At 58.7% G+C, this 23,430-nt stretch overlaps 1 protein-coding gene across 1 annotated transcript; it reads left to right on the top strand.

Annotated features, from left to right (window-relative positions):
* The first annotated feature begins 1,829 nt into the window (after positions 1–1,829).
* Positions 1,830–22,774, top strand: LOC122388446 (homeotic protein distal-less-like). Its single transcript, XM_043379528.1, has 3 exons — positions 1,830–2,317; positions 10,151–10,332; positions 21,249–22,774. The coding sequence occupies exons 1-3, from the start codon at positions 2,038–2,040 to the stop codon at positions 21,843–21,845; spliced, it is 1,059 nt and encodes a 352-aa protein (XP_043235463.1). The 5' UTR covers positions 1,830–2,037; the 3' UTR covers positions 21,846–22,774.
* Positions 22,775–23,430: the final 656 nt, after the last annotated feature.

Below are 23,430 nucleotides of genomic sequence, written 5' to 3'. Positions count from 1 at the left end.
GGGACACAGTGTGGTAAAATTGTAGGTATGTTATGTGCTCAAATAGAATGGTTGAAGATTGCGAGCTAGAAGTGTGGAAATAATATAAAAATGTTTAACTAATTAAAACTTCAAATAAGAGAAATAATCAACATACAGTACTTTATTTTAGTTGTTTCTATTTTGTGTGTCGCTTAGTTGTTTTTTTTTAATAATAGGCAAGCCTACCTACTAATAACTTGTCATTTTTACAAACTTCCTACCTTCTATCGATGCCCACTAAATTTAGGGATAGAAAGCTTGCGAAACTGTAGGTAAACTGTTTTCTAGTGCTACGATACCTGCATGATTTTACTAGTTAACCCACGATTCGCAGTTTTAAAATACAAGCAGTTAAATAGACAGTGACAGTTCGTTTATTTCAAAGCGCAGTTATTTTTTCCGATTCATAATGACCGAAGCAAAAAATCTAAAAACGAAGTTAAAGTCCGGAACCAAATCTGGCCGTCGACAGTTTCGCACTGACTTCACGTGAATGGTATAGTGACTTATGTCGGTGCCGGTGGTTCCGTGACTGTCATTGGTGCAGTGACCGGTGTCAGTGGTGCAGTGCCTGTTGTATTAGTGGTACAGTGAATGGTGCCAGTGATGTAGTGATTGATGTTAATGGTGCAGTGACCAGGGGTCAGTGGTGCAGTGACTGATGTCAGTGACGCACTGACTGGTGTGCAGTGACCAGGGCCTCGTTTCATAAAAGGAATTACTTACGGCGTTCCGTCAATTATGCCAGATTTGGCGTATTTGATGCCAATTCGGTTTCATAAAGCCGGAGACCGGAGTAATTCACGCCATCGAAATTACGGAGCTTCATTTACGGCAAATGCTCGATTCCGGACCAATTGATGCCATTTGGGTTTCATAAAACGACGTAATTAACGCCAAATATTTTATCAAGTTCTTGATATCAGTGGTGTGAACTACGCACGAAAATGTTGCGTGAATTGGAATTAATGTGAAGATTCGAAGCTAATTTTTGATGTATTTTATAATGTTGAGCCCGGTGAGGAAGAAAGAACAACCAAAATGAGACAAAGAAACTGCAAATCTTCTGTACCAGTCGCTTTTTGTGGCCACTATCGGAATTTTGTTTATTCGCCGCGCCGCGCCACTTACGTAGTTAGGCACTTCTGCTTGGCTGGCTTTCTGCGGTTTTCAATATATTGATTTAATAAAGGATGGTCAATGGTCATCAATATCAATTTAGTTTTTTCATAAATAATTTTTTAAGATTTAAATTCAACATAATTGTTTTATAATTTCTCGTAAAAAAATCAGTGTTGACATGAAATTGTAATTTGTAGGACGCTTGATAAATTACGGTAACTACGCAAATGTGCTTAGTTACGGAGGTGTAAACAATTCCAGTTGTGGCTTTGTGAAACGGCTTCATTTGCGCTCCGTAGTTTGAAAGGGTGTGAATTACGGAAAGGTGTAAGTTACGGCAGAGCTTTATGAAACGAGGCCCAGGTGTCGGTACTGGTTCCCCGGTACTGCGAGGTGCCGCTCCAAACCACACCGGATACCCTGTTTGCAATGTGAGACGGCCCACCGTCCAAATTATTATTTGTCCAGCGCCGACGGGACCCGGGCGCGGCGCTATGATTTACATGGTGGGCACCTGCGGATGGGCGGTTATAATTTTTATTTGGCCGGCCACTGTCAATCATGCGCTGATGCATGGTCCCAGTGTTTTTGTGCGCCAGAGCCCGCCCACCTCGCCCGGCTGGCGCGAGGGGCGGGGCCGACGGTGGGGGGCGGAGCTCCGCGCCGGCGCCGCTCCCATCACAGCAGCCGGCCGCGCTGCGCCAATCAGCGGCCGTCCTGCCGCGCGGAGGGCGGCGTCTGGCGCCGGGCCGGCAGCCGGCGCGGCCCGGCAGCCGGCCGGCCACCAGTTGCGAATTGGCCTTGCTTCGTGCGAGTGTGCGGTGTTATCCTCCGACCGACGCCCGGCCAGCAACCACGCTGAATTTCGGTGACCTCGGGAGCCCGTACCCGGGCATGTCGGCCACTCCGGAGGCACACGAGGAGCTCAAGCAGCCCTCGTTCATGGAGCTGCCACAACAGGGCATCCCGGGCATGCACCCGGCCTACGGGCGCGGCCCGCTCGGCTACCCGGGCCAGCAGCACGTCTCCCAGTACGACCCGACGCACGCCAACCGGACGCTCAGCTACCACTTTCCGTCCATGCACGGGCCGCTACAGAACAGCTACTCGGGCTACGCGCCGCTGGGGCCGTACCACACGCCGCCGTGCCCATCGCCGCCCATACGGGAGGACGGTAAGTCCCACCGCCGCCGCCGCCGCCGCCGCCGCCGGGCGCGCGGCCCGCGGCCCCCGATCGCCGGCCGATGGGCTGACCCAGGTGATCCTCCTATCGGGGGATCGGTTAACGGTGTCATGACCTGTCCCACCCTTCCCGCGTTCCTAAAATTGCCGCCTGATGGGTGATCAGTAGGGGCCTTTGTGTCGGTGACAGCGCGCGCCCCGGCCGCCCACCGGGGGGTGCTCCGTGTCACCGGGGGGCGGTGGGGGGGGGGCTGATCGGGGTCTCTCGCCGTGGGGACCGCTGCAGTCGGTCCATTATCGGCTCTGGTCTCTGGGACCGGGCTGCTGCGTCCGGCGGACGGTGGGAGGCGGCCCTCCCGCCCCTCCCGTCCCTCCCGCCGCTGTTGATGTCCTCCCGCTCTCTCTCGGCTGGGCGCGGCGCCGCCTTTGTTTTCCCCTTGGATCGGTCGGCGGCCGCGGCCGGGCGAACAAAACAAATGTACCGGCTAACGGCCTCCGCGGGCCGGCGGACGGGGCCGGCGCTGGACCGGGTCGGACGGGCCGGGGACGGCCGACTTTTCCGACCCCGGACCGCCGCCGCCCCACGGGAGGCTGGATGTCCCAGGTGGGTCCCGGCTGGGTCCCGCAGGTCCTCGGAATCTCACAGCGTGCCCCGCCGTCCCTGTGGAAAATTGGGGACACTTAGAATGATGAGGTGACAGTGATTGACGTAAGCCGGTGAGAGGTGTTGTACTTACCCCAGTCCGGTGGCCGCCCTGCACGTAGTGGATACCGGGCCGGTTCTATCCGCACGCAGTACCGCATCCTAACTTTTATTTTAGTGTCATAGCATCATTGAACTTACACCAGCACATGGTACGGATCAGCCTATCGGTGCCAATTACGGCCTGTCACAAATGTGTCACAGTACTGACACTGACATGATACCCGAACTGATCTGCTGTAATCGGGTCATAATCCGGGGTCCATGCTCAGGACTGGGTGCCTGACTCAGCCAAGCTGGTCACGTGGTGGCCGTACACTGTCTCAGAGTCCGGCGGGACGGTAAAGCCGCGTGTGCTTGGAGTACCCACGGGACGAGAGGCCGCGTCTGTCGGCGTCGGCGCAGATTTATCGCCAACTGACCCCGGACGCAAATTGATGGTGGTCCGCGCTGCTCCCACCGCCCGGCCCGGACCAGAGGACCGGGAGGAGAGGACGGCGGGAGGAGAGGACGGCGGGACCAGAGGACGGGGAGGAGAGGACGGCGGCCGTGTTCCGCGGCACCCACCTGTCGCCGCCGCCGTTATCGGCCGATCGCGGCGCGGTCCGACACATTCCTCGGCCGTGTACGGACCGGCTACACACGCCGCCGAACCAAACGAGGACCGCGCCGGGCCGTACGTGGACCATGTGGTCCGGCAGACTGTGCGGTCTGACATGGACTGTAAGGAGAGGTCTGAAATACAGACTGTACAGCATGTTTGTGGTGTGTGGGCCTGGATGCAACTTACGTCCGGCGTAAAGTGGTTTGAGAGATAAAACACAATATCGTCGTCTTCGCCCATCTGTGTGGTCCCATTTATCACAATGCTGAGGCCGACAGCAACAACAAAAAGTCTATTCGAAATACCTTTGGCATTGGCTGAACGGTCTGCACACCCAGTCCATGCTGTCTCAGACGTTGTGTCTTACGACAAGGTGACATTTGACCACACAACTGTTTGTCACCTGTCATACGCTGGCTTGCTCGTGTCGTTCACTATGATGTGTCAGTGTATCTGGCCAATGTAGACCGGTGCTGTGCATCCCCTGCTTCGAGATATTGTTGGATCGCTAGAACATGGTAGTCCACCCAACCAGTCGGGCGCCAGTAGCACAGCGTAGCCTCCGCGTTGTGTCAGAGTCAGAGTCTGAGTCACGCCTGAGTCAGGGCCGTGGGAGGATGGCGGACTGACTCAGCGCGTCATCCGCCGTCATCGGCGCCAGCTGCTGCGGCGGCCGATGGCGGATGTTTCCATCAGCGCTGACGTGGCCGGGAACCCCGAGTCGGGGTGCCCGCCCGAGCTGCTCCGCTGGACTGGACTGGAGAGACGCTCAGCGTGACCCGCGCCGAACGGAAAATGCGGCACGGAGAATGCGGCACCAGCCGAGAACTGGCGGACGGAAGGCGAGCGCCACTCGAGGCACTTGGTGCCCTTACGAGCGCACACCAACTGTCGAACTGAGCCGTCTGTTTCAGAGCCGCGCAGTCCGACTTCCTACTTTATGTGGCAACTGTTGGGTCGGCCAGCGTGCGGCCCAGAGCGGGTCCCGAGCTGCCGACCACGAGCTCTCCTCCCATGCTGGACCCCAGTTCTCCTCCCCTGCTGGACCCCAGCTCCCCTCCCCTCCCGTCCTCCAGCTCTCCTCCCGTGCCCGCCCACCGCGGCTGTACCGGCGCCGGGCCAGGACGGGCCGTGTCAGCCGGGCAGGGACGCCGCGCCGGCCCCGTGCGCTCCTTCACGCCCACCCGAAATTACTCTGACGCCAGAGCACTGCCGAAAGTAATTGTCTAATGAGCTGAACGGGTTGTGTCGGATTGGATATGGGGCGACCGGCCGGTCGGCGCGGCGCGGCGCCCCTCGGGCCGCGTGGTGGTGGGCGCCGCCGAGTCGGGGCGCGGGCCCGGGGCGCCCCTCCGCGGGCGTCACGGCGCTGTCTGCCGTATCAGGTGAACCACATGTGTCAGGTGTGTCGGCTCCGTGTCTCCCGGCCACCCCGCCGCTGTCTGCTGCCCCTAGCGGTATCAGTCACACGGGCAGACACGCACAGTGATCAGTCTCGCCTGTCAAACCTGTACGGGTTCATAGGGCCCAGGGCTCGCGCAGTCCGTCTGTCATACCTTGTAGGAGCGATACAGGTCATGAATCAATCTCAGAGTCTGTAGTAGGTATTACACATATGTACGGATGAAGCTTTGTGGTGTGGGGATAAGACTTTTGCTGGGTCGTGTGGTAGTGCTACCGTGCCCTGGTGACGCGCCATATCAGGGGAGTGTCCTTGTGCCTAATGCAACATAGGGCCGTGATGACGAACGGTTGAGCGCCGTGATACCGAGACGTGGTGCGCCTTCCTCCGTGCTGTTTGTTGTGAATTTGTCATGGTGTGGTTCCATTTTGCTGTGTTTCCATGACGTCAAGCCGTGTTGCCGTATTCACATGTCCGTATTGTCGCTCTTTCCGTACGGTCATCTGTTGTTGCTGTTGTTGTGTTGTCATGTGTTGTTGCCGTGTTTTCTTGCCACCACGTCCTGTTGCTGTGTCGCCATGTGTTGTTGTCGTTGTTGTCGTGCCTTGCCGTTACTGCCGTTGTTGCCGCTGCTGCGCTCGGTGGTGCCCGGATATGGTGAACTCTAGAGATATGCTATGACGGAGGACGGATAATCAGTCCTGCCAGAACGTTACTCAAGAAATCTAGGATGGGAAAGAGAGAGAGAGAGAGAGAGAGAGAGAGAGAGAGAGAGGGGGGAGAGAGGCTGGTTGTCAGCTGGTGCTATCTTCTTGGCGATATGGTTTTGAAGACGTGATTTGCGCTAGTGCGACGTTTTCCTTTTTTGAGTCACTTGACAAGGCTTCGGAATGCCAAAATTGGATAAAAACAAATGCGAAGGAGCAGATGCATTGTTATTTGCTAGACAGCGCTTAAATTGTCTTAAATACCGTTTATAAATGTTGTACCTATCAGTAGGTATAAATAAACGTATTTAAACACAATCATAAGATTAGCACCTGAATGAGTGAAACGAAATGGAAATGCTGAATGCGTCTTGTGACTGACAGACGGAATGTTGATTTGCTGATTAATTGAATAATGCGCATGTTTTCCGCACATTATGTAGGCTTCAGAAAGATTAGCCAGTTATAGCGATAACACGATAACGAGTCATAAAAATATAATTGTCGTAATGTGGTGTCGTTAAATCCCATCATTATTCAGCAGACGGTTATTTTTAGCCGACTGTTCCTGGGTTTCCAAATCTGTGCACATGGCTTATGGCCAGACTTTATTTGGGAATGTGTATTAACTAGCTGGCTGTAAATGAGCCAGTGTGGGTGGCATGGTGGGTCCGTGAAAATCGCGGCTGGGACATTTCACATTGTAGGTATGCTCTTCATACAACCATTCTGCATACTGCCAAAAAAAGTATTCTCAATGTTTTTATGTAGGAGCGAATACCAAAGTTTACAGTTGTCTTGCATACACTAGGCATGCGTATTCACAAAGCTACGGCCTGAATAGGACATATTTGAAATATGTTATTATTGTTCATCATGTATTTTACGTCAGTACCTACTAATCAACAAAACATCCAATGAACCCAGCCTGACATGCCAATGATATGTCAATCGTCAACGAAGGAGCCCGGTAAGGAGGCAATGAAAGGATAGGTATAAAGGCACCGTGCTGTCGGCATTGAAAAGGAAACTGGGCTAGAGTCAAGGGAAGCGTCTCACAGTCGTCTTCAGTGACCCAACCAACATGACGGCGGGACTGACCAATGTCATGAGGACATAAATAAGTCCAGAGGCGCCAATAGAACAACAGGATGGCATGAACAACGCCGCCTTTGAGTGCCCAGACGAGTGTTTAGTGTGCAAATAAGAGTGTTTGATGGTACGGGGATCGTCACCACGAGAGCTAGCGAATAGCGTAAATTATCAATCGCCAAGAGTCAACATTAGAGCAACGGAGAGTTGTGAGCCGAATGTTGCGCTTATCGTTCTGTCAAAATGCAAATAGTTTCCACATATTCAATGAAATGCATCGTCTGGAAAGATGCATTTGAAAGTGTTACCAACCATACCTTTCCTCTTCCTGTAGCCCGAATGATCTGTTGCCCCAATGACCCAAAGGCGACATGTTCTTATTGTATCTAGGAAAAGAATATGTACACGATAAAATGGCTTTGTCCAATGCAATATGAATATTGCACTTTACGAACGGATTAGTTAGTTTTGTTTTGTCATTGTTTCACTTTCGATGCGTCACTACTCACTTCCTTTGCGCCATGATTGTGAGAGTGAATATGGTCACGGGTGATCGGCCTCGATGTTGTTCTACATACCCGGCCTGGGCATCGATAGTCGGTACCCATTCCGGCCCGTCAGGACCCACGCGCCGCTCCCGACGACCGGTGCCCTCAGCCGGCACCGACACCCGAAATAACCGAATCATAGTTCGATCCACCACTGGCTATCAATAGCAGCGGGCTAAGCCATTGACTCCAACTATACATAGCTCAATAGCTGACAGCCATGGTAATTTAGTGCATAATCGCCAATTACTAGTGACCAATAGTGCAATGTGCATGTGCCTTGAGACCTATGGGACTGATTGTTACCAATGCTGTCAATCTAGGTACAGATGTCCAGATTATCTCTCGCTGTGCCGTTAAAAATTTTGTGGTTAAACATAAGATAATTGTGCATTATTTGCACCGTCCAAATCCCCATTCATATGTAAGATTTACCGACCACGACACTTGCTGTACTACCCCATTGCATCTGTAGCTGCAATGGTAGGGGAAGGTGGGGTAAGACGGACCAGCTAAGGTTTGAGGCCGCATATCTTGCTACACTGCTCTCGTAATTCATATTATTTATAGTCTTCGGAATGCTCAATCCTTCCTCTGTTGATATGTGTAATGACTAAATTTCAAATTAAAGACATCTAGGTGGTGGATGCTGTTAAAGAGGGACATGTCAAAAACTCAGACAAGAAAAAACATGGGGTAAGACGGACCACCCAGCAGTGCCTGCTATCCGTTCATGTGTGTTACACTTCTGCTCTGTACTCTTGTAAGAAAAAGTAACCAGAATGGTAAAATAACGAAATGAGCCTTTATTCTTTACTCATATGTGATGGAAGTGCAGCTAAAAGCTAGGAATATGTGTGTTGATTGTCGTTTGGCATGAATGCATGCTAACTGAGCACTTGCATGCATGGCTCACATGCAACAAAGGCTCCTTCCTGAAAAATTAGCTTACTTAAACTTGTGTCAATGTTTTGGAAAAGAACTTTCCATATGCAGGGTACAATGGACCACCACAGGGTAAGGTGGACCACAGTGGTCCGTCTTGCCCCAAATCTAAATTCTGTCATTATCATGACGTATATGTCAAATAGCCCAACATTGCAAAGCCTTGCCTTTCCTAAAGTGTGACTATAACTAAGTTTATAACTTTGTTCTTCACAGTTAAGTGCAAAATAGAAACTAATCATGTAAGAAAGGCGCCGTAATTGAATCACCCGTAGACCTCTTATATTAGATCGGTTTGACGAAAAACAACATTTTTCTCAATAACTCAAAAGCTATGCATCCTAGCAGCATGAGCTCAAGGTGGCCATTGTTACGAAGGAAAACAAACATAGTGGGTGCATAAAGCAGTAGATACCAGCAGCGGTTCAGCCGGGAGGGCTGGTGGTCCGTCTTGCCCCGCTGGGCCGTCTTACCCCACCTTCCCCTATGTCGTGCGTGGTCGCTGGGAGAACTACCCACTGCCACTAACGTGAACTATTCATCGGGCACAACAGGTCGATCTGTCAATAATAATATCAAAAAGCACCATACAGCTCAGGTAAAATAATGTTGACGAAATGTTGGTTGGCCTTTGATAACGACAGCGATCAGAAGCAGACAAAATACCCTAATTTAATTAGTTTCAATTAAAAGATGGATGTAACTTTTTCCGTTCAAATTCAATGGCACCATAGATGTAAGTTATGATATCCTTATAGTATTTGCCTGAATGACATATGCACAAGTTATCACAATTGAGGAAAAGATCCTACTTGTGTCTCTTCGTTTTTACCAGTGTAAAATGTATTAACCCAAGTATTATGAACCATTTTATATTTGTTTTAGTGAAGAAAAATTAGGCATGCTTGGACGTAGGTGGTGTATGACCAAACTCAACATCTATTTGTGTGAATGCCTATTGTATGAACTGTGCATCATGAAATTATACTGTCGATCATGTGAAATGTGAATACATCACGTTCACCACTGGGCCAGAAACAACAATTCTTTCGATCATTTTTTTTTCATCAGCTTCATAACCGCGGCTATAAATTACTAGCTCAGTCAGTCTCATTTAACTACTTCATGCAGTGTCATTGTGATGATACTTCGTTCGACTTCTTCAGTGGTATGCACTGTGGGTGTCTTCCTATTAAAATCTGACATTCTCATGAAAGCACAGACACCATCGCCACAACGGTGTCATTAAAGCAATATTCTGATTGTTCCTAACCGCAAGTGCCAGTTAACGTACTTCAATGCTTGTTTTGGTCAGCAATCAACAATAATACCCGGGTGTGGGAGCCACGTTTAAATTAGATTACCTACCATCCAAACTTAACTATGTGATCGTGCAACTTCACCAAACCTTCGTGACAGCCTTCGCATCACAAAATATATTTTCACTGACCGTGCTTACCGTGAAACCATCTTTTGTCTCAACAGCCAGTTCCTTAGGGCTAGTCATTGACTTGTGTGACAAAATATGTACATACGTACCTTAAAAGCACTGAGCATGCCATTCAAATATTTATCTCAAAATATTTTGATATTTATCGTTGCCTGCCGTTTCCAGCCAACCCATCGACGTTCTTATGTTGTGCTTTTTCTTCAGTTTCACTGTTTTGCACAGTTTCTCGTAATGAGGCCCAGTCTGCCCTATCCCCCCCCCCCCACGACCGCCGGGCTGCCTCAGCTCACCACCTCACCAGCTCACCAGTTAACCATTTCACTAGATCACCAACTGCCGCTCACCCACTCACCAGTTCACCTTTCCGTTCTCAGACGACAAGCTGACCGAGGGCGGTGTCAGGGTGAACGGCAAGGGCAAGAAGATGCGGAAGCCGCGCACCATCTACTCCTCCCTGCAGCTGCAGCAGCTCAACCGGCGGTTCCAGCGGACGCAGTACCTGGCGCTACCCGAGCGGGCCGAGCTGGCCGCCAGCCTGGGCCTCACCCAGACACAGGTCAGTACCTATACTTACACCTCACTGACCGCCAGCCTGGGCTTCACCCAGACACAGGTCAGTACCTACCTTACACCTCACTGCAGTGAGGTGTAGTGGGGGCCATGGCCCCCACTGCACCACCCAGTGGCCGAACTGCCCTCTCTCAGCCAATGAGTGGAGCTGAATGGAGTCATCAACTCGCACGGATATCTTGTCAAAGCAAATGCGCCTACTGGACCTTCCTGGTCTTGTTGTAGGCTGCTGGGACTGCCAAGCGAGCGGCTAAGCGAAACATTATTCCATACATGCGTATGCCATGGCATACGCCCAACTGTGCCCAACAGTGCACTGTTGGGTAGTTAAATCCATTACGCGATGATGGTGGCTGTAGAGATATTTAAAGCTGCTTGCGCTGATTAGTGGTCCGTATTCGGTACCTGCGAGTAAGATGACAGGTCGATAAGCGATCAGCATTTTCCCGGCAATGAACACCCGTTGTCGTTTGAGGATGAGATGAGCCACAGAGGGATGAGACGAGACGGGCCGGCCGGGGCTGGTGGCTGGCGCACTACCGAGGCGCGGCAAAAAGGTGCCCTGATCCGGCCCGATCGCCGGCCGGCGCGTGTATTGTTCCTGCCGGCCCACTCCTGGCGCGGCATTGTCGGCAGCGCCGCTCAAAAGACGACAGTCAAAGCGAAACGGCCCGCCGACATGCCCGGCACAAAGCGGCTTTCAGCGGCGCCGCCGCCCCCGCCGCCGCCCCCGCCCCCGCCCGAGCTCGGCGCCGCGCCGCGCCGGCTCACTCCGAGCTCGGCGCATAGCTGCATGTGCGGCGAATATGCCGCGTCACCGGCCGTTGGCGGCGCGGGCTGCCGCCGCCGGGCCGCCGTTTCGTGTCTGTCGGCCATTGGCGGCAGCGGCCGGCCCGGCGCGCTGGCCGCCCGCTGCGGTGTCGTCGCGCGCAGCAACTCGGGGTGGTGGTGGGAACCGGCGCCGGCGGGATCCGGGAGCAGCCCCTGACCCGCCGTGACCCGGCCGGGCCCGGGAGGAGCTCGGGGCCGCTGCGCCGTCCTCCCGCGGCCCGCGGACACGGCGACACGGTGTCCACTCTCCGACCGGCGCCGACCGTGTTTACGACGCCGTAAAACCGTCCGCCTCCAACTCGCGGCCCCCTCCGATCCATAACCGATCCGCGAAAATCCATGAATGCTGATTAACCACCGGCCGCTGTCAACTCCAGCTCTACCAACTCTATTTAATGAGCTGAAACTTTTCGGAAACTGGAGCGAGTGGGCCGGCTCGGATTTGCCAACTTGGGCCAGGTGCCGGCGTCTCAGAGTGGCGGCTGGTACGACGGGCCGCCGCCGGCGGCGGCGGTGGCGGCCTCACGTCCCGGCCCTGACATCCGCGCCGCCGTCACGAGCCGCCGGGACAGAGTCACGTGCACCGCCGCGCCGCCGCCGCCGATCGGCGCGTTCCAATAGAGTAAGCGGCCACGAGCGGGAGCTGAGGCCGCGCCAGGTGGTCCCAGCGATCTGGAGACGGCGGCTGCGTGCGGCTGAGCCGGAGGCGGGCGGGTGACTGTGCGCGGCTCCCGGACACTGTCCACCGGCCGCTCGGACTGGTGGCGTCAGTAAGACGGTCGCCGGTGGCTCCGCGACCTGATTACCATGAGCGAGTCGTCGGCGCCGGCGGTGTTGTGCGGCGCGAGCGGCGGCGGACGGCGGGGGGCGGCGGTGATCACAGGTCGGCCGCCCCCGCCCCCGCCCCCGCCCACCGGCGGCCGGCCGCCGAGCGCCGCTGCCGCCCATCTATCAACAGGCGGCCCCTTTGTTCTTCCTAAATATTCATTGTTGGCCGGCGCTGCCGGCGGCAGTGGGCCGGCGTCGCGGCGCTGTCGCCGCCGCCGCCGCCGCCGGAGGTACGCCGCGTCATAAACGCGCCGTCAGCAGCCGCCGGAGCCGCCGGAGCCGCCGGAGCCGCCGCGCGGCGCCGTGTCCATTTACAGCTGCTCTTGGTGCCGGTTTATTGTTATTGCCGCCGCGCGGTCGGCCTTGTCCGGAGCCGGCGGCGGCCTGCCGGACAGTTTCCGTGGGATCCTGTAAAACGGCGCCACCGCCGCCGGCACCGGCCGCCGCCAGCGCCGCTTCTCGTCCAATACTTTTTACCGGCCCCGCTCCTCATCATGACTGTATAGTTTTATTCGCTTCTTTAATGGCTCCCACATAATGGTTTTATTGGAGTCGGAGGCGCGGTGGCGGCGGCGGCGGCTGAGGCCGTATTTGAGTTGGTTGCAGCGGCGGCAGGCAGCAGGCGAGATGAGGCCAGCAGATAAACGTCCGGCAGCCGAGCAGGCTCGGCAGTCACCGGGAAAAAACGTGTGAACGCCGCCGGTGGGAGGGCTGCTAATGCGGCGTCTGATTTAGGCCGGCCAGGAAGCGGCGGCGCGGCCACTGTAAACACTGCTCAGTGTGATTGGGAGGAGGGCCCTCTGGACGGCGGCGGCCAGTTTATCGTCCGCTGCCGCCGCCACCGTGCAACGGGGCCGCCCCCGGCCGGCGGCGCCGGCTCCTCTGCCGGGGCCGCTCCTCTGGCCCGGCCGCTCCTCTGCTCGGGCTGCTCCTCTGGCCCGGCCGCTCCTCTGCTGGGACTGCTCCTCTGGCCCGGCCGCTCCTCCCGCGCCTGTTCCAGGAGGCCAGTGGACGGTGTTCGGTGGCCAAAGAGCCGTGGTCCGGGACACCAGGTACCATCATTTACGGGCATGTCATCGCCAGCGACGGCGGCCGGACTCTGAAGATGACGCAATAGCGCGGCGCGGGCTCCAGGTGTTACGCCGCTGCTCTCTCTCTCTCTCTCTCTCTCTCTCTCTCTCTCTCTCTCTCTCTCTCTCTCTCTCTCTCTCTCTCTCTCTCTCTCTCTCTCTCTCTCTCTCTCTCTCTCTCTCTCTCTCTCTCTCTCCCTCTCTCTCTCTCTCTCTCTCTCTCTCTCTCTCCCCTCTCTTCTTTCTCTCTCCTGTCCGTCTGCTGATGTGTTATAAACCGTTGGGATGTGAAACGGCCGTCCCTGGGAGGAACTCGTTCCGTCCCCGTACAGCAGTCCCGTGTCTCCGTACAGCATGGGGGCCAGCCGCGACCAGCTGCTCTGTTCACATCCCTGGCTTTCATGAGCGCTCACTGACGCGGCGGCTCGCGCGTGCAGCTGCAACCGACCGCCCCCACACGACCGGCGCCTTTCATGGCTTCACCCGCTCCTTTCCGTCTGCCCTCCCTCCATACCCGCCCGTCCTTTCCTCCATTCCGTCCCTCCTCTCTCTCTCCATCTCTATCTCTCTCTCCAGCCATCCCAGCCCGAACAGTACCCATACCGGGCGCGTGAATACATAACAGTCTCGCCTCCTATTTTTCATTATGACCGGCGTATTTTGTGTTATTTTTCTGTTCATTCTCCGCCACAATGGGGTGGGAGGAGACACGTCAGCAGAGCCCTTCTCATCTGATGGCGGCCCGGCGGCCCCGGCGGCCCCGCGGCCCGCGCTCGCCGGCCGGCCGGACCGCGCGGTTCTGGGACAGACTCCGGTCCGGGACCGCCGCTGGCCGCTTGCTGTCCGGCGCCAGTCACGCACGTGCTGCTGCCGCTGGACAGGCTCGCTGCGGCCGCTGCATCCCTGCCTGCAGTCACGACAAGCAGACAATTGAGCGGCACAATGGACTGAGCCGGACAGTGCGGGATGGGCTCGGTCGGCCCGTAAGAACCCGTCCCCGCTGGCGCACCATGTCGAGTCACCAGCCACGTGGGGGACATGCGGCTCGATTTCACGGTGTTTGTTCGGTCCGAGTTTGGAACAGAAGGCAATCGTTCACGGGGCGTGAGCGGTCCTGGAATTTATCAGCTGGCCGGAGCCACTGCCTACTGCCGCTGCCCACTGTTCGCTGCTCGCTGCTGCTGTTCACATTCCGCTTCTCGCTGCTAGTAGAGGCTGCACGCTGGCTGAAAGCATCTGAGAGCCACGCAGCAGCAAAGACTCGCTCTCAGCAGCAGTCGAGCAGCAGCCGAGCAGCAGCCGACTGGGCTGCCTCATTTCGCAGCCGGCGCGGCGGCGGCGAGAATAAATCGCCCTATCGCCGTCCATCTGGACGACCTCTGCAATAGCACTGCTTCCAGCGATAAAGCAAACAGCGAAATGGAACCTGTCGCCCGGCGGCAGTTGCAGCCGCCGGCGCGGTCACTCCGCCGCTCCGGCACTCTGCCCGCTCTCCGGCCGTCTCTCCACCCCCTCTCTCCCTGTCCTGTTCCTCTCCTCTCTCCCTTTCTCACTCACTCTCCCACTCACTCTCGCTGTCTCCAGTCGCACGCGGCGCATGGGCGGCTTTGTCGTTCAATTTTTCACCGTCGGACGGCGCGGCGGGGCCGGCGGCGGCGGCCGAGAACAAACGCTCGGCGGCCGGCCGCGCGGCGGCGCTCTAATGACAGTGGCCGACGAGCGGGCGGCGCCGCGCCGGCGATGGCGCAACGATAGCGTGGACGGCGAGCTGCGCCGCTCCGGAGAGTCGGACAGCTCGCAGTCGGGTCCTCCGGCGGACAACCCGCACTCGTGTCTGTCGGACAGTCGACAGTTCGCAGCCGAACAGCTCCCTGTCTGGACCGCCGGACCATGGAAACTCTGAAGCATATAGGGCAATCCATGGTCCATGGTAAGCCGGACAGACGATTTCGCACTGTCAAACGACGGACAGTGCCTGATCCGCAGCACAGTGCACTTGTATTTCACCGGACAGACTCTCGGGGCTTTGCGAATAGGCCACGCGGCGTGTCGGCCCGATTACGTCGGTAGCGTGCCGTCCGACCCTGCCTCGGGGCCGATGTGGGTCGGCCGGCAACTGTTTGCTGCTCGATGTGTGTAAAAACATGCAGCTGATCGAAGCGACCGGCTAAACCGACTGGGCTGCCTCTCACCGCGATCCGCGCGACTGAGGATGGCTGGTGCTAGTGCCCTGTTAATTGCTGCAGTCTCCGGTGATCTGCTCTTGTGAGTGGATCTCCTCTGCAGTCTCCGTGGCGTCTTACGCAGATTGTGTGCGACGCTGTTTGAAGTCCCCTCCCCTCCCCTGGGGTCGATCAATGTGATGATGGGGGCCCGGACCCTGCCGGCCGATAGTCTGGGTCCTGCATTGGCCTAACTTTTATGCAGTTTCGATGAGTTATGCCAGCTTATAGAATCGATCGGCAGTTCGCCAACTTAGTCATGACAATGTCGTGCCCTAATGCCTCGCTGTCAGTACCAGTGAGCCTACGCGGGCAGGTCTCACGAAGCCATAACTATTCTCGTTACTGTATCAACGGTCCTAAAATTGGACCCAAGCACCTTTGTTCCGTCATAAATCGTGGCGTGCTGGATTTGAGCAGCGCTGCTCGCAGTCGGCCCCGGCGCACAGACAAGCCGTCGCATCGATTCACCCTATTGAATTTAGTGTAACCGCCACAACGACACGCGCGCACGCGACGGCGTCGATGTTGGACGCATTTTATGGATGACGACGCTTCGTGTTTCATTTTATAAAGGTGTTTTTACGGGCGGACAAAAATAAATGGTGGCTGGCTGTGGAGTCGAGTGCGGCAGCTCCCCGGAGACGGCCGATTACCTGCAGTGGGCAGCGCCGTGCCGCGCGGCCGGCCGCTGTTTTTCGCCCAAACACGCCCCTCGTCGGCCGACCGGCGGAAAACAAATGGAAAACAGGCCGGCCGGCGGCTCGGCTCGGTCGTCCACGGCGCCTGACGCGCTGGTGCGGCCCGGGCGGCGGCACCTGGACGGCCGCCCGGCAGACTGGTGGATTAGCTGCGCCCACCTGTTAGACTGGCCGTCTGCGGGCAGCGCCGGCAGCAGCCCTCGGCCCCGGCCGGCGCTGCACCATTCCCTTCATTGACCACCCCTCGCGGCAAATGGTCCGCGATTGGCTCAATTGGATGATGGCTGTTTAATTGATGCTCTCGTCTGGGCTCGGCGCGGAGCGGTGCGGGCGGCCAGATGGGCTGGCCGAAGCCGGCGCGTGACAGAGGCGGCCGGAGCTGCCCTCCACCGGCCGCATCCGTGTCGGCCAGTCTCGATACGAATCATTTGCATGTGCGGCCGCCGGAGCTAGCCGCCTTATCCGGGCATCGGCGCTCTCCGCCGACAGAGAAAATCCCGGCTCCGGCGCAAACGTCCGGCGGTAGCACACGCCAGCTCCCCGCCACCCGGCACCCAGACAGCCCTCACCCACCGCCCGGCAGCGGCCAGCACGACAGCCGTCACGGCACGGGTCACGGGCCATACAGCCCTCGCGGCACGGGTCACGGACCATACAGCCGTCACAGACGGACCACAGTCACCCGTACCATACGGCCGACCATTCCTACAGCCGCCCGGACCATACAGTCCTGCCCGTCACCACCGTGATCCTATCGCTCCAGTCGATCAGCGCTTTTATCCACCGGGATGACTGGATGGTTCGGCTTTTAAATCCGGTAGCTATGGGATGTACGATGGTGTGCGATAGCGCCTAATTGGTTGCAATACGTTTAACACACCGGTGGCGCCGGCCGGCGGCGGCGGTGTCTCGCGCCGCTGGCTGGTTCGATAATCGGATGGATCGCTACAGTCGACCACAGTGGATGCCAGGCTGCCGCCATCAACGCTCTGATGCTACCGCCATCGCCTGTCTACCCCGGCGGGCGTCCGTCCACTGTGGCTAGTCCACCGCGTGAGGCCCGTGTGACTTGTCCACCCCGACCGACGTTTGTCCACTGTGGCCAGCTCACAGTGGCCCGTCCGCCGTGGTAGTCCCGCTGCTGTGCCTCACCCCGTGCCGGAACACTGGCGTTCTCCAACGTGCTGGTGCGGCGCATAGGCGTGGCTCACAGCACGGCCGCTGCTACGTGTCGCTACGCGGCGGCGGCGGCGGCGGCGGGGTTTCCGTGACTGTCAGACACACGCCGAGTGAGACCAGTGGCGGGGAGCTGTGGATGGCGAGGAGCGATGTGAGGATGGCGGGGAGCGACGTGTGGATGGCGCTTTGACGACTGTGTGCAGGGGTGGTGTGACGCACCTTGGCCTCTGCGTGCCCCTGTCGCCCAGAGGATATAGCCTGACCACTCGGACCTCACACAAAGTCTGACCGCAATCGGCCTGCAGCCACCCAGGGGTCCGTGTTCATTAATTCATCCCTTCGACACCCTAAGGATAAAACCCAGTAGTTGTCTTCATCAAGTATTAATTAATGCTCGGTAATTACCCAACGGTCCATTCATTTATTATCTGTCAGCGGTATTGATGACCAATACTTTAATATTCATCCGGAGTGGTGGCGTGGCGCGGTGGTGCCACGCGCAGGGCGCCTCTTCACACGGGGCTAGTGGGAGCCACCGCCGGCGCTGCGGCGGCTCGGCCGGGGCCGGGACAGGGGCCGGGGCCGGGCCGGGGCCGGGCCGGGGACAGCCCGAGGCCGCGGCCGGGGGTAATTGACGGCCCTGTGACGCGGCAGCCGCGCGCCGTCGCGATGCGGCGCGGCGCGGCGCGTTACGCAGGTGGGCCGAGCAGGTGCGTGGCGGCGGCCGTCCCCGCACAGACAGGACATTATGGAGCGGTGACGCCTCCTTCCGCCGCTCCGCGTCCGGTCGGCACCGCGCCCCTCCACCGCCGTCATCCCGCCGCCGCCGCTGTCACACCCGACCAGCTCGGCCCCGCTGTCCTGCTGCGGGCCGTCACCAGCCGGCAGGGTCCGCCGGTCAGTCCCATATACTCCCCTGGCTGTCCCAGCCCGCCGCTGACCGCCGCGCCGCCGCTCGCCGTCAGCGCGCCGCTGATCCGGTGGCGGCGGCTCCCATGGCGCCGCTGGAGGTGCTGAGAGTGCTGATGTTGCTGATAGCAGTGCCATTAGCGCTGCTGCTGACGCCGCTCTGCACGGCGCTGTGCCGCTGCCACTGCTCGGCCGCCGCCGCCGCCGCCGGCCGCCGGCCGCCGCTGCCCCGGTAGGCCATTAGCGCGGCGCCGGGCGCACGGCTACTCCTGCTGCGCTCCGCGCTACCGCGCCGATCGGCGGCCGCGCTGATGATGTCGGCACTTTGTCGGCTGATAGGGCCGCGCCGGCCGATCGCCGCCGCCCGGCAGCCCGGTGATCGTGCAACATTCCTAATAAGGCGGCAAACGGCCGGCCGACCGGCGCCCCCGGAGAGGCCCGATTAATCCGGCCGGCCGCGCACGGTGGCCGCCGGCCTGGCCTCGGGCCGCGGGGACGGGGAGGGGCGGAGGGTGCGTCACCGAGGGACGCGGCCGGCCGTGTTTACTGGGGCGAACAGGTACTCGGCCATTTCACGTGAGTTACGGGCGCCAGCGCCGGCCGCCGGAACGAACCGGCCCATAGCGCGCACCGAACCGTGCCCGGGAAAAACTCGCTTACTGAAACATGCAAAAGCCGGACTGGTTCCGCCGCGAACACGATTGTTCAAAGGCCGTGCATGAAGGTTATGGCGCTGCCCAGCCAATATGGCACCTTCCGCGAACAGGGAGGAGCCACTGAGCTCACGGATATTTTCAGCATTAAGACACGTATTCGTGCAGCGCCTGGAGGTTACTCCCTATATAGTCTTTATCGCCAAGGCTTCCACCTGGTGCATTAAACAAGATTGATCAGATGAAATCATGTTGCAGTTGAACAAAACACGCCCGTTATTACTCGTTTAAAATATTCCGAGGTATTCCCCAGCAGAGCGCACAAAGGCAGTGTTCATTCAAACTTTCAGCGAACATTGTAACTAATTACCGGGTAAAAGTCGAGCTATCGTGTCGCGGCGCGCAGGTGCCGTGCTGGACTGTCCGAGTGGACACTCCGGGCACCGGGCGCCCCGATGTGCCGGCGGGCGCCCCGATGTGCCGCCGGGCGCCCCGATGTGCCGCCGGGCGCCCACGATGTGCCACATAGCGCCCCGAGGCACCGTGCCCACCCGGACACCAGCTGCCGCCACACCAAATTCGAATTCTTGGTATCACTTCCTGGCGTGATGTCGGAAAAAGCGTTGCGTGCTTCTCTCGGGTCTATCCAAACTCGCTGTCAAACACGCGTGATGTGAACGGGTAAAAACGGCCCGGGCTGCGGGGGAGTGGGGGAGGGGGTGCTGCGGTGGCGGGCCGTCGTGCCACCCCTGTCCCTGCCGCTCCCGACCGGGCGTTACGGCAGGCTCTCGTCGACCACATGGCCAGTCGTATCGTCGTTCGTTAGGCCACGATAGCTGCCTGTGGTCCGGAGAGACCGAAGAGAGGATCACGGACCGCGGACCATGGACCGTGGTCCGTGGACCACAGACCACGGACCACGGACCACGGACCACGGACCACGGATCACGGATCACCCGGGTGGCGTGCAGCCAGCACCGAGGATGCGCCTCGGTTCGTCAGAGTCCCAGATACATATCCTGGTGAACCGTTTGGGTGTAGCCAGTCAACTCATCCTAGAGGCTTACGACTCAGGCAATAAGGACGCCGAGCGAACGAGCAGAATGAAAACGAATAACACCTCGAGCATTCCAGTACCAGTGATTCGTGCGGGCCGCTACCGTCCCTCGTCTGATTCAACTGGTGACGTCAGCCGGCACGGCTCAGTCGAGCTGAACCAGCCGGCCGCCTCTTTCGCAACGCAACCTTCAAACGCCGAGCCTGGGAGAACGACGCGGCAAAGTAATGTGGGTCACGAAACGCCGCGGCGGCGGCGGCGGCGCCGGGTGCGTCGGTGCCAGCGCGCCGTCCCGCCGCCAATTGGCTCCCATCGCGCCGGCCGCCGTGTCAATAGGGTGGCAGCGCGCGACTCCACGGCGCCGCGCCGCCGCCACCGCCGCCGGCGGCCACAACCCGCCCGCAAAAACAGCCGCCTTTTTGCGCGCCGCCGCCCCCGGGCCCCTGTGCAGCGCCTGGGGCGCTCACAGGCCGCGGGCGGCGCCACGGGCCACCGAGCCGCGCTCATGTCCCTGTGAGCGGAGCGGCGTGGCAGAACCTCTGTCCTTCGACTGTCGGCTCGGTCGCCGGGGCCGGGCTCGTCACGGTGCTGGGAACGGAGCGATTAGGCCGGCCGGTGCTGCCCGGCCGGGTCGTAGGGGACGGGGCGGTTCGGCGGCCGTCCAAGCCGACGGCGGCGGCGGCGCGCCCTGCAGGCCGACCTGCATTGATTCGCCGGTCGGTCGGCGGGCCCGGGCCGGCGGCGGAATTTCCCGGCGACGGCGGCCGATCAAAGCCGACTCCTCCCGCGCCGCGGCCGCTCTTTGTTCGCCGGCCACCACGCATGCGCAGCGCCGATGGCGGCGCACGCGAGCGGCGGCGGCGGGCGGGGACGGCCGGGCGGCGCCGCTGCTGGGAGCTCGGCCGTCCGACAGACGGCAGCTGATTCACGGCACCGCACTGGTCGCCGCCCCCGGAAGCCGCCTGATGAAAATTGGAATTGAAAACGGCTCGGGAATGCCGAGCGGCGCGGTGATCTGCGGCGGCGGTTTGCGGCGGCGTTAGGGCGCTGCCGCTGACAGAGCCGGCCTTATACGACTCGGCGGCGCGGAGAACTGCAGCCGCCAGCAGCTCCGGGTGCTCGGCCGACCCTAATGGCCACTCCTGAGAACACGGAGCTGATTTAAATGGTGATGACAGTCCCGCATTTTCTGATAAGCAAGCATAATGAGTGGCGAGTGTTGTTCTTGCTGTAGTCATCCTTGGCGCATCAAATACGCCGTTGCAATTGCATATTCGTGAGCAGAAAGCTTAAAGCTGATTGTCATATTTCCTGAAAGTAATTGCAGTTGACGAAATCTCGTAAGTAGTGACATCAATCTAGCGCCTTAGTGCACTGCAATTGTTATGCACAAGTCATGACGACCATGCCCACCGAAATGATGACTGATCTCCTCTCTTTTGTCATTCGCAGGTGAAGATTTGGTTCCAGAACCGGAGGAGTAAATACAAGAAGATCATGAAGGCGCACCAGAACGGCCAGGTGCCGCCGCAGTCGCCGCTGGACGAGTCGCCGCTGTCGCAGCCGAACCCGTCGGGCACGCCGGGCCTGCCGGACGGCTCGCCGCCGCCCTCCTCCCAGTCGCCGCTGGGCATCACCCAGGGCAACACGTACATCCCGCCCGTCAGCGGCTCCGGCGTGCTGCCGCCCAGCTCGCAGCACCTGCCGCTGGCGCCGCCGCCGACTCAGCGCGACCTCTCGCCATCGCAGCACCAGCAGCAGCAGCCGCCGCCCCCTCAGCAGCAGCAGCACCAGCAGCCGCCGCCGCAGCAGGGCCCGCCGCCGCCGCCGCAGAGCCAGCAGCCGCTGCCGCCGCCGCCGCCGCAGCACGTCATGTCCGGGGCGTCCCCGCCGGCGCCCCAGTGGGACATCAAGCCGCCGCTCAGCCAGCCCGGCATGATGCCTATGGCGTCGCAGGCCAGTCAGATGAACATGAACGCGCCGTTCATGTCGCAGTACTCGTGGTACCCGTCCGACCCGTCGGCCATGAACCACGGCCTGCTCACCTAGAGCGCTCCGCCGCCGCCGCCGCAGCGGCTCCGTCCATCCGTCCCGTCCGAGCGCGAGCCCGCCGGCCCGGCGCCCACCGCGCCCCGGGGGCAGTGCAATGTTATCGGTCGGCCGGCGCCGTGACCTCCAGTCGTCAATGACGGACACGCGGCCGTCCGTCCCGGCGACTCCAGCGCTGGCGCAGTGTCAAACGTGCGCCCGCCGGACAGTTTTTATCGGCGGCGCGACCGTCCGTGTTGCAGTGTTGCGTTGTTGCCTGTGCCGCCGGCGCGGCGGGGCGGCGGTGTGGAGGTGTGCGGGTCCGGGACAGCCGAGCCGGCCGTCTGGGGCGCCCCTGTCGTCCCGGACTGATCTCCGTGGCCGGCTCGCTCGCCGCAGAGCAGGCACCGGCCGTGTGTGCGCGCGCGACATATCTGGTACAAATGTAAATAGGCGCGCCGACGGCCGCCTGTGGAGCCGCGCTGCCGCGTCGACCGCTGCCTGTCCCGTCCGGTCCACCGGCCCGCGCCCGCCGCGGCCGCCCCGCCGCGCCGTCGGCCCGCCGTATCTGTGTTAAATGTACCAGCAGGAGCCGGCGGCGGGGCGGCCGGCCCGGCCCGACCCCTCCCAGACTCGCGCCCCGCCGCCAGCCGGTCCGAGAGAGTGGGTGCGTGTATGTGTGTGAGTGTTGACGTTGATTTCATGTTGCCAGAGTCAGAGGGGGAGGTTGTCTCTCCCGCAGTGAGCCACTGTACATAGATTCATCCGTGGCGGCGGCCGCGACATGCGTCTGCGATGTTTGGTGGTGCGTGTAGCCTGTACATACCATTATACCTGCCCAATGTGAGTACAGGGTTGTAATCTGATGTGACCGACCTGGCCGCCGTGATCCTGAATGTTCTGCTCTACCATGTAGGATGTACCAGTATATGAATATAGGGAGGAGCGAACCAACTCTTTATGGCAGTGGCCACAAACGGGGACCGAGCTCACGTGCCGGACGCGAGGACTGGAGCGATCGGATGGGAATAGAATGGGGACGATACTCGCCATCACACTATGAAGAAAGCTCAGGCTAGTTACAAAGCACATAAAGGTTTTGAAGTGCAGGTCGACGGTGACAAATCGTGCCAATAAGCGACGGGGAGTGGACACAGCAGAATCATTCGGCGTGTTATTGCTCAAACACATTTAAACTGCTCATGTTTATTCTACATCTCTTTAGATATCTGAGATTAAAAAACGCCTTAGAGGAAGACGCAGCTACTAGAAACAAAAAAATTACACCTAATAATGGCATATGCAGCAGCTCTGGTTTTTATAGCAGTAACGCTAGCGTACAGTCGAAAAGCCCATCGTTTCCAGAAGCTTAACGATCACCGGAAACCAGAATCGCACGCGATAGCGAGTTGAAAGTCGTTTCATTCACAAGACAACGAACTGGTAACCGTAAGCCGCATGAGTTGTTTGACAACCATGCATAGGTAGATATGCACGATAAAAACATGGTCGATGGCTGGAGCATGGTCACGACTTCGATTCTTCTCTTTCCTTTTTGGTGCGACATTCTAATCTTGCGAGCGAATGTTATATTTTTTGTTACTTG

This window comes from Amphibalanus amphitrite, unplaced genomic scaffold (genome assembly GCF_019059575.1).
Source record: "Amphibalanus amphitrite isolate SeventyFive unplaced genomic scaffold, NRLGWU_Aamphi_draft 000018F_arrow, whole genome shotgun sequence".
Taxonomy (NCBI): domain Eukaryota; kingdom Metazoa; phylum Arthropoda; class Thecostraca; order Balanomorpha; family Balanidae; genus Amphibalanus; species Amphibalanus amphitrite.
The sequence above is the reverse complement of the archived record's forward strand: the minus strand, read 5'-3'. Positions and strand labels throughout refer to the sequence as shown.

Excerpts from the sequence above, each read along its gene's own strand:
- LOC122388446 (XM_043379528.1), top strand. The coding sequence starts at position 2,038 with ATGTCGGCCACTCCGGAGGCACACGAGGAGCTCAAGCAGCCCTCGTTC. Across the intron at positions 2,318-10,150 it reads GCCGCCCATACGGGAGGACG|ACGACAAGCTGACCGAGGGC; the intron begins GTAAGTCCCACC and ends TTCCGTTCTCAG. Across the intron at positions 10,333-21,248 it reads TGGGCCTCACCCAGACACAG|GTGAAGATTTGGTTCCAGAA; the intron begins GTCAGTACCTAT and ends TGTCATTCGCAG.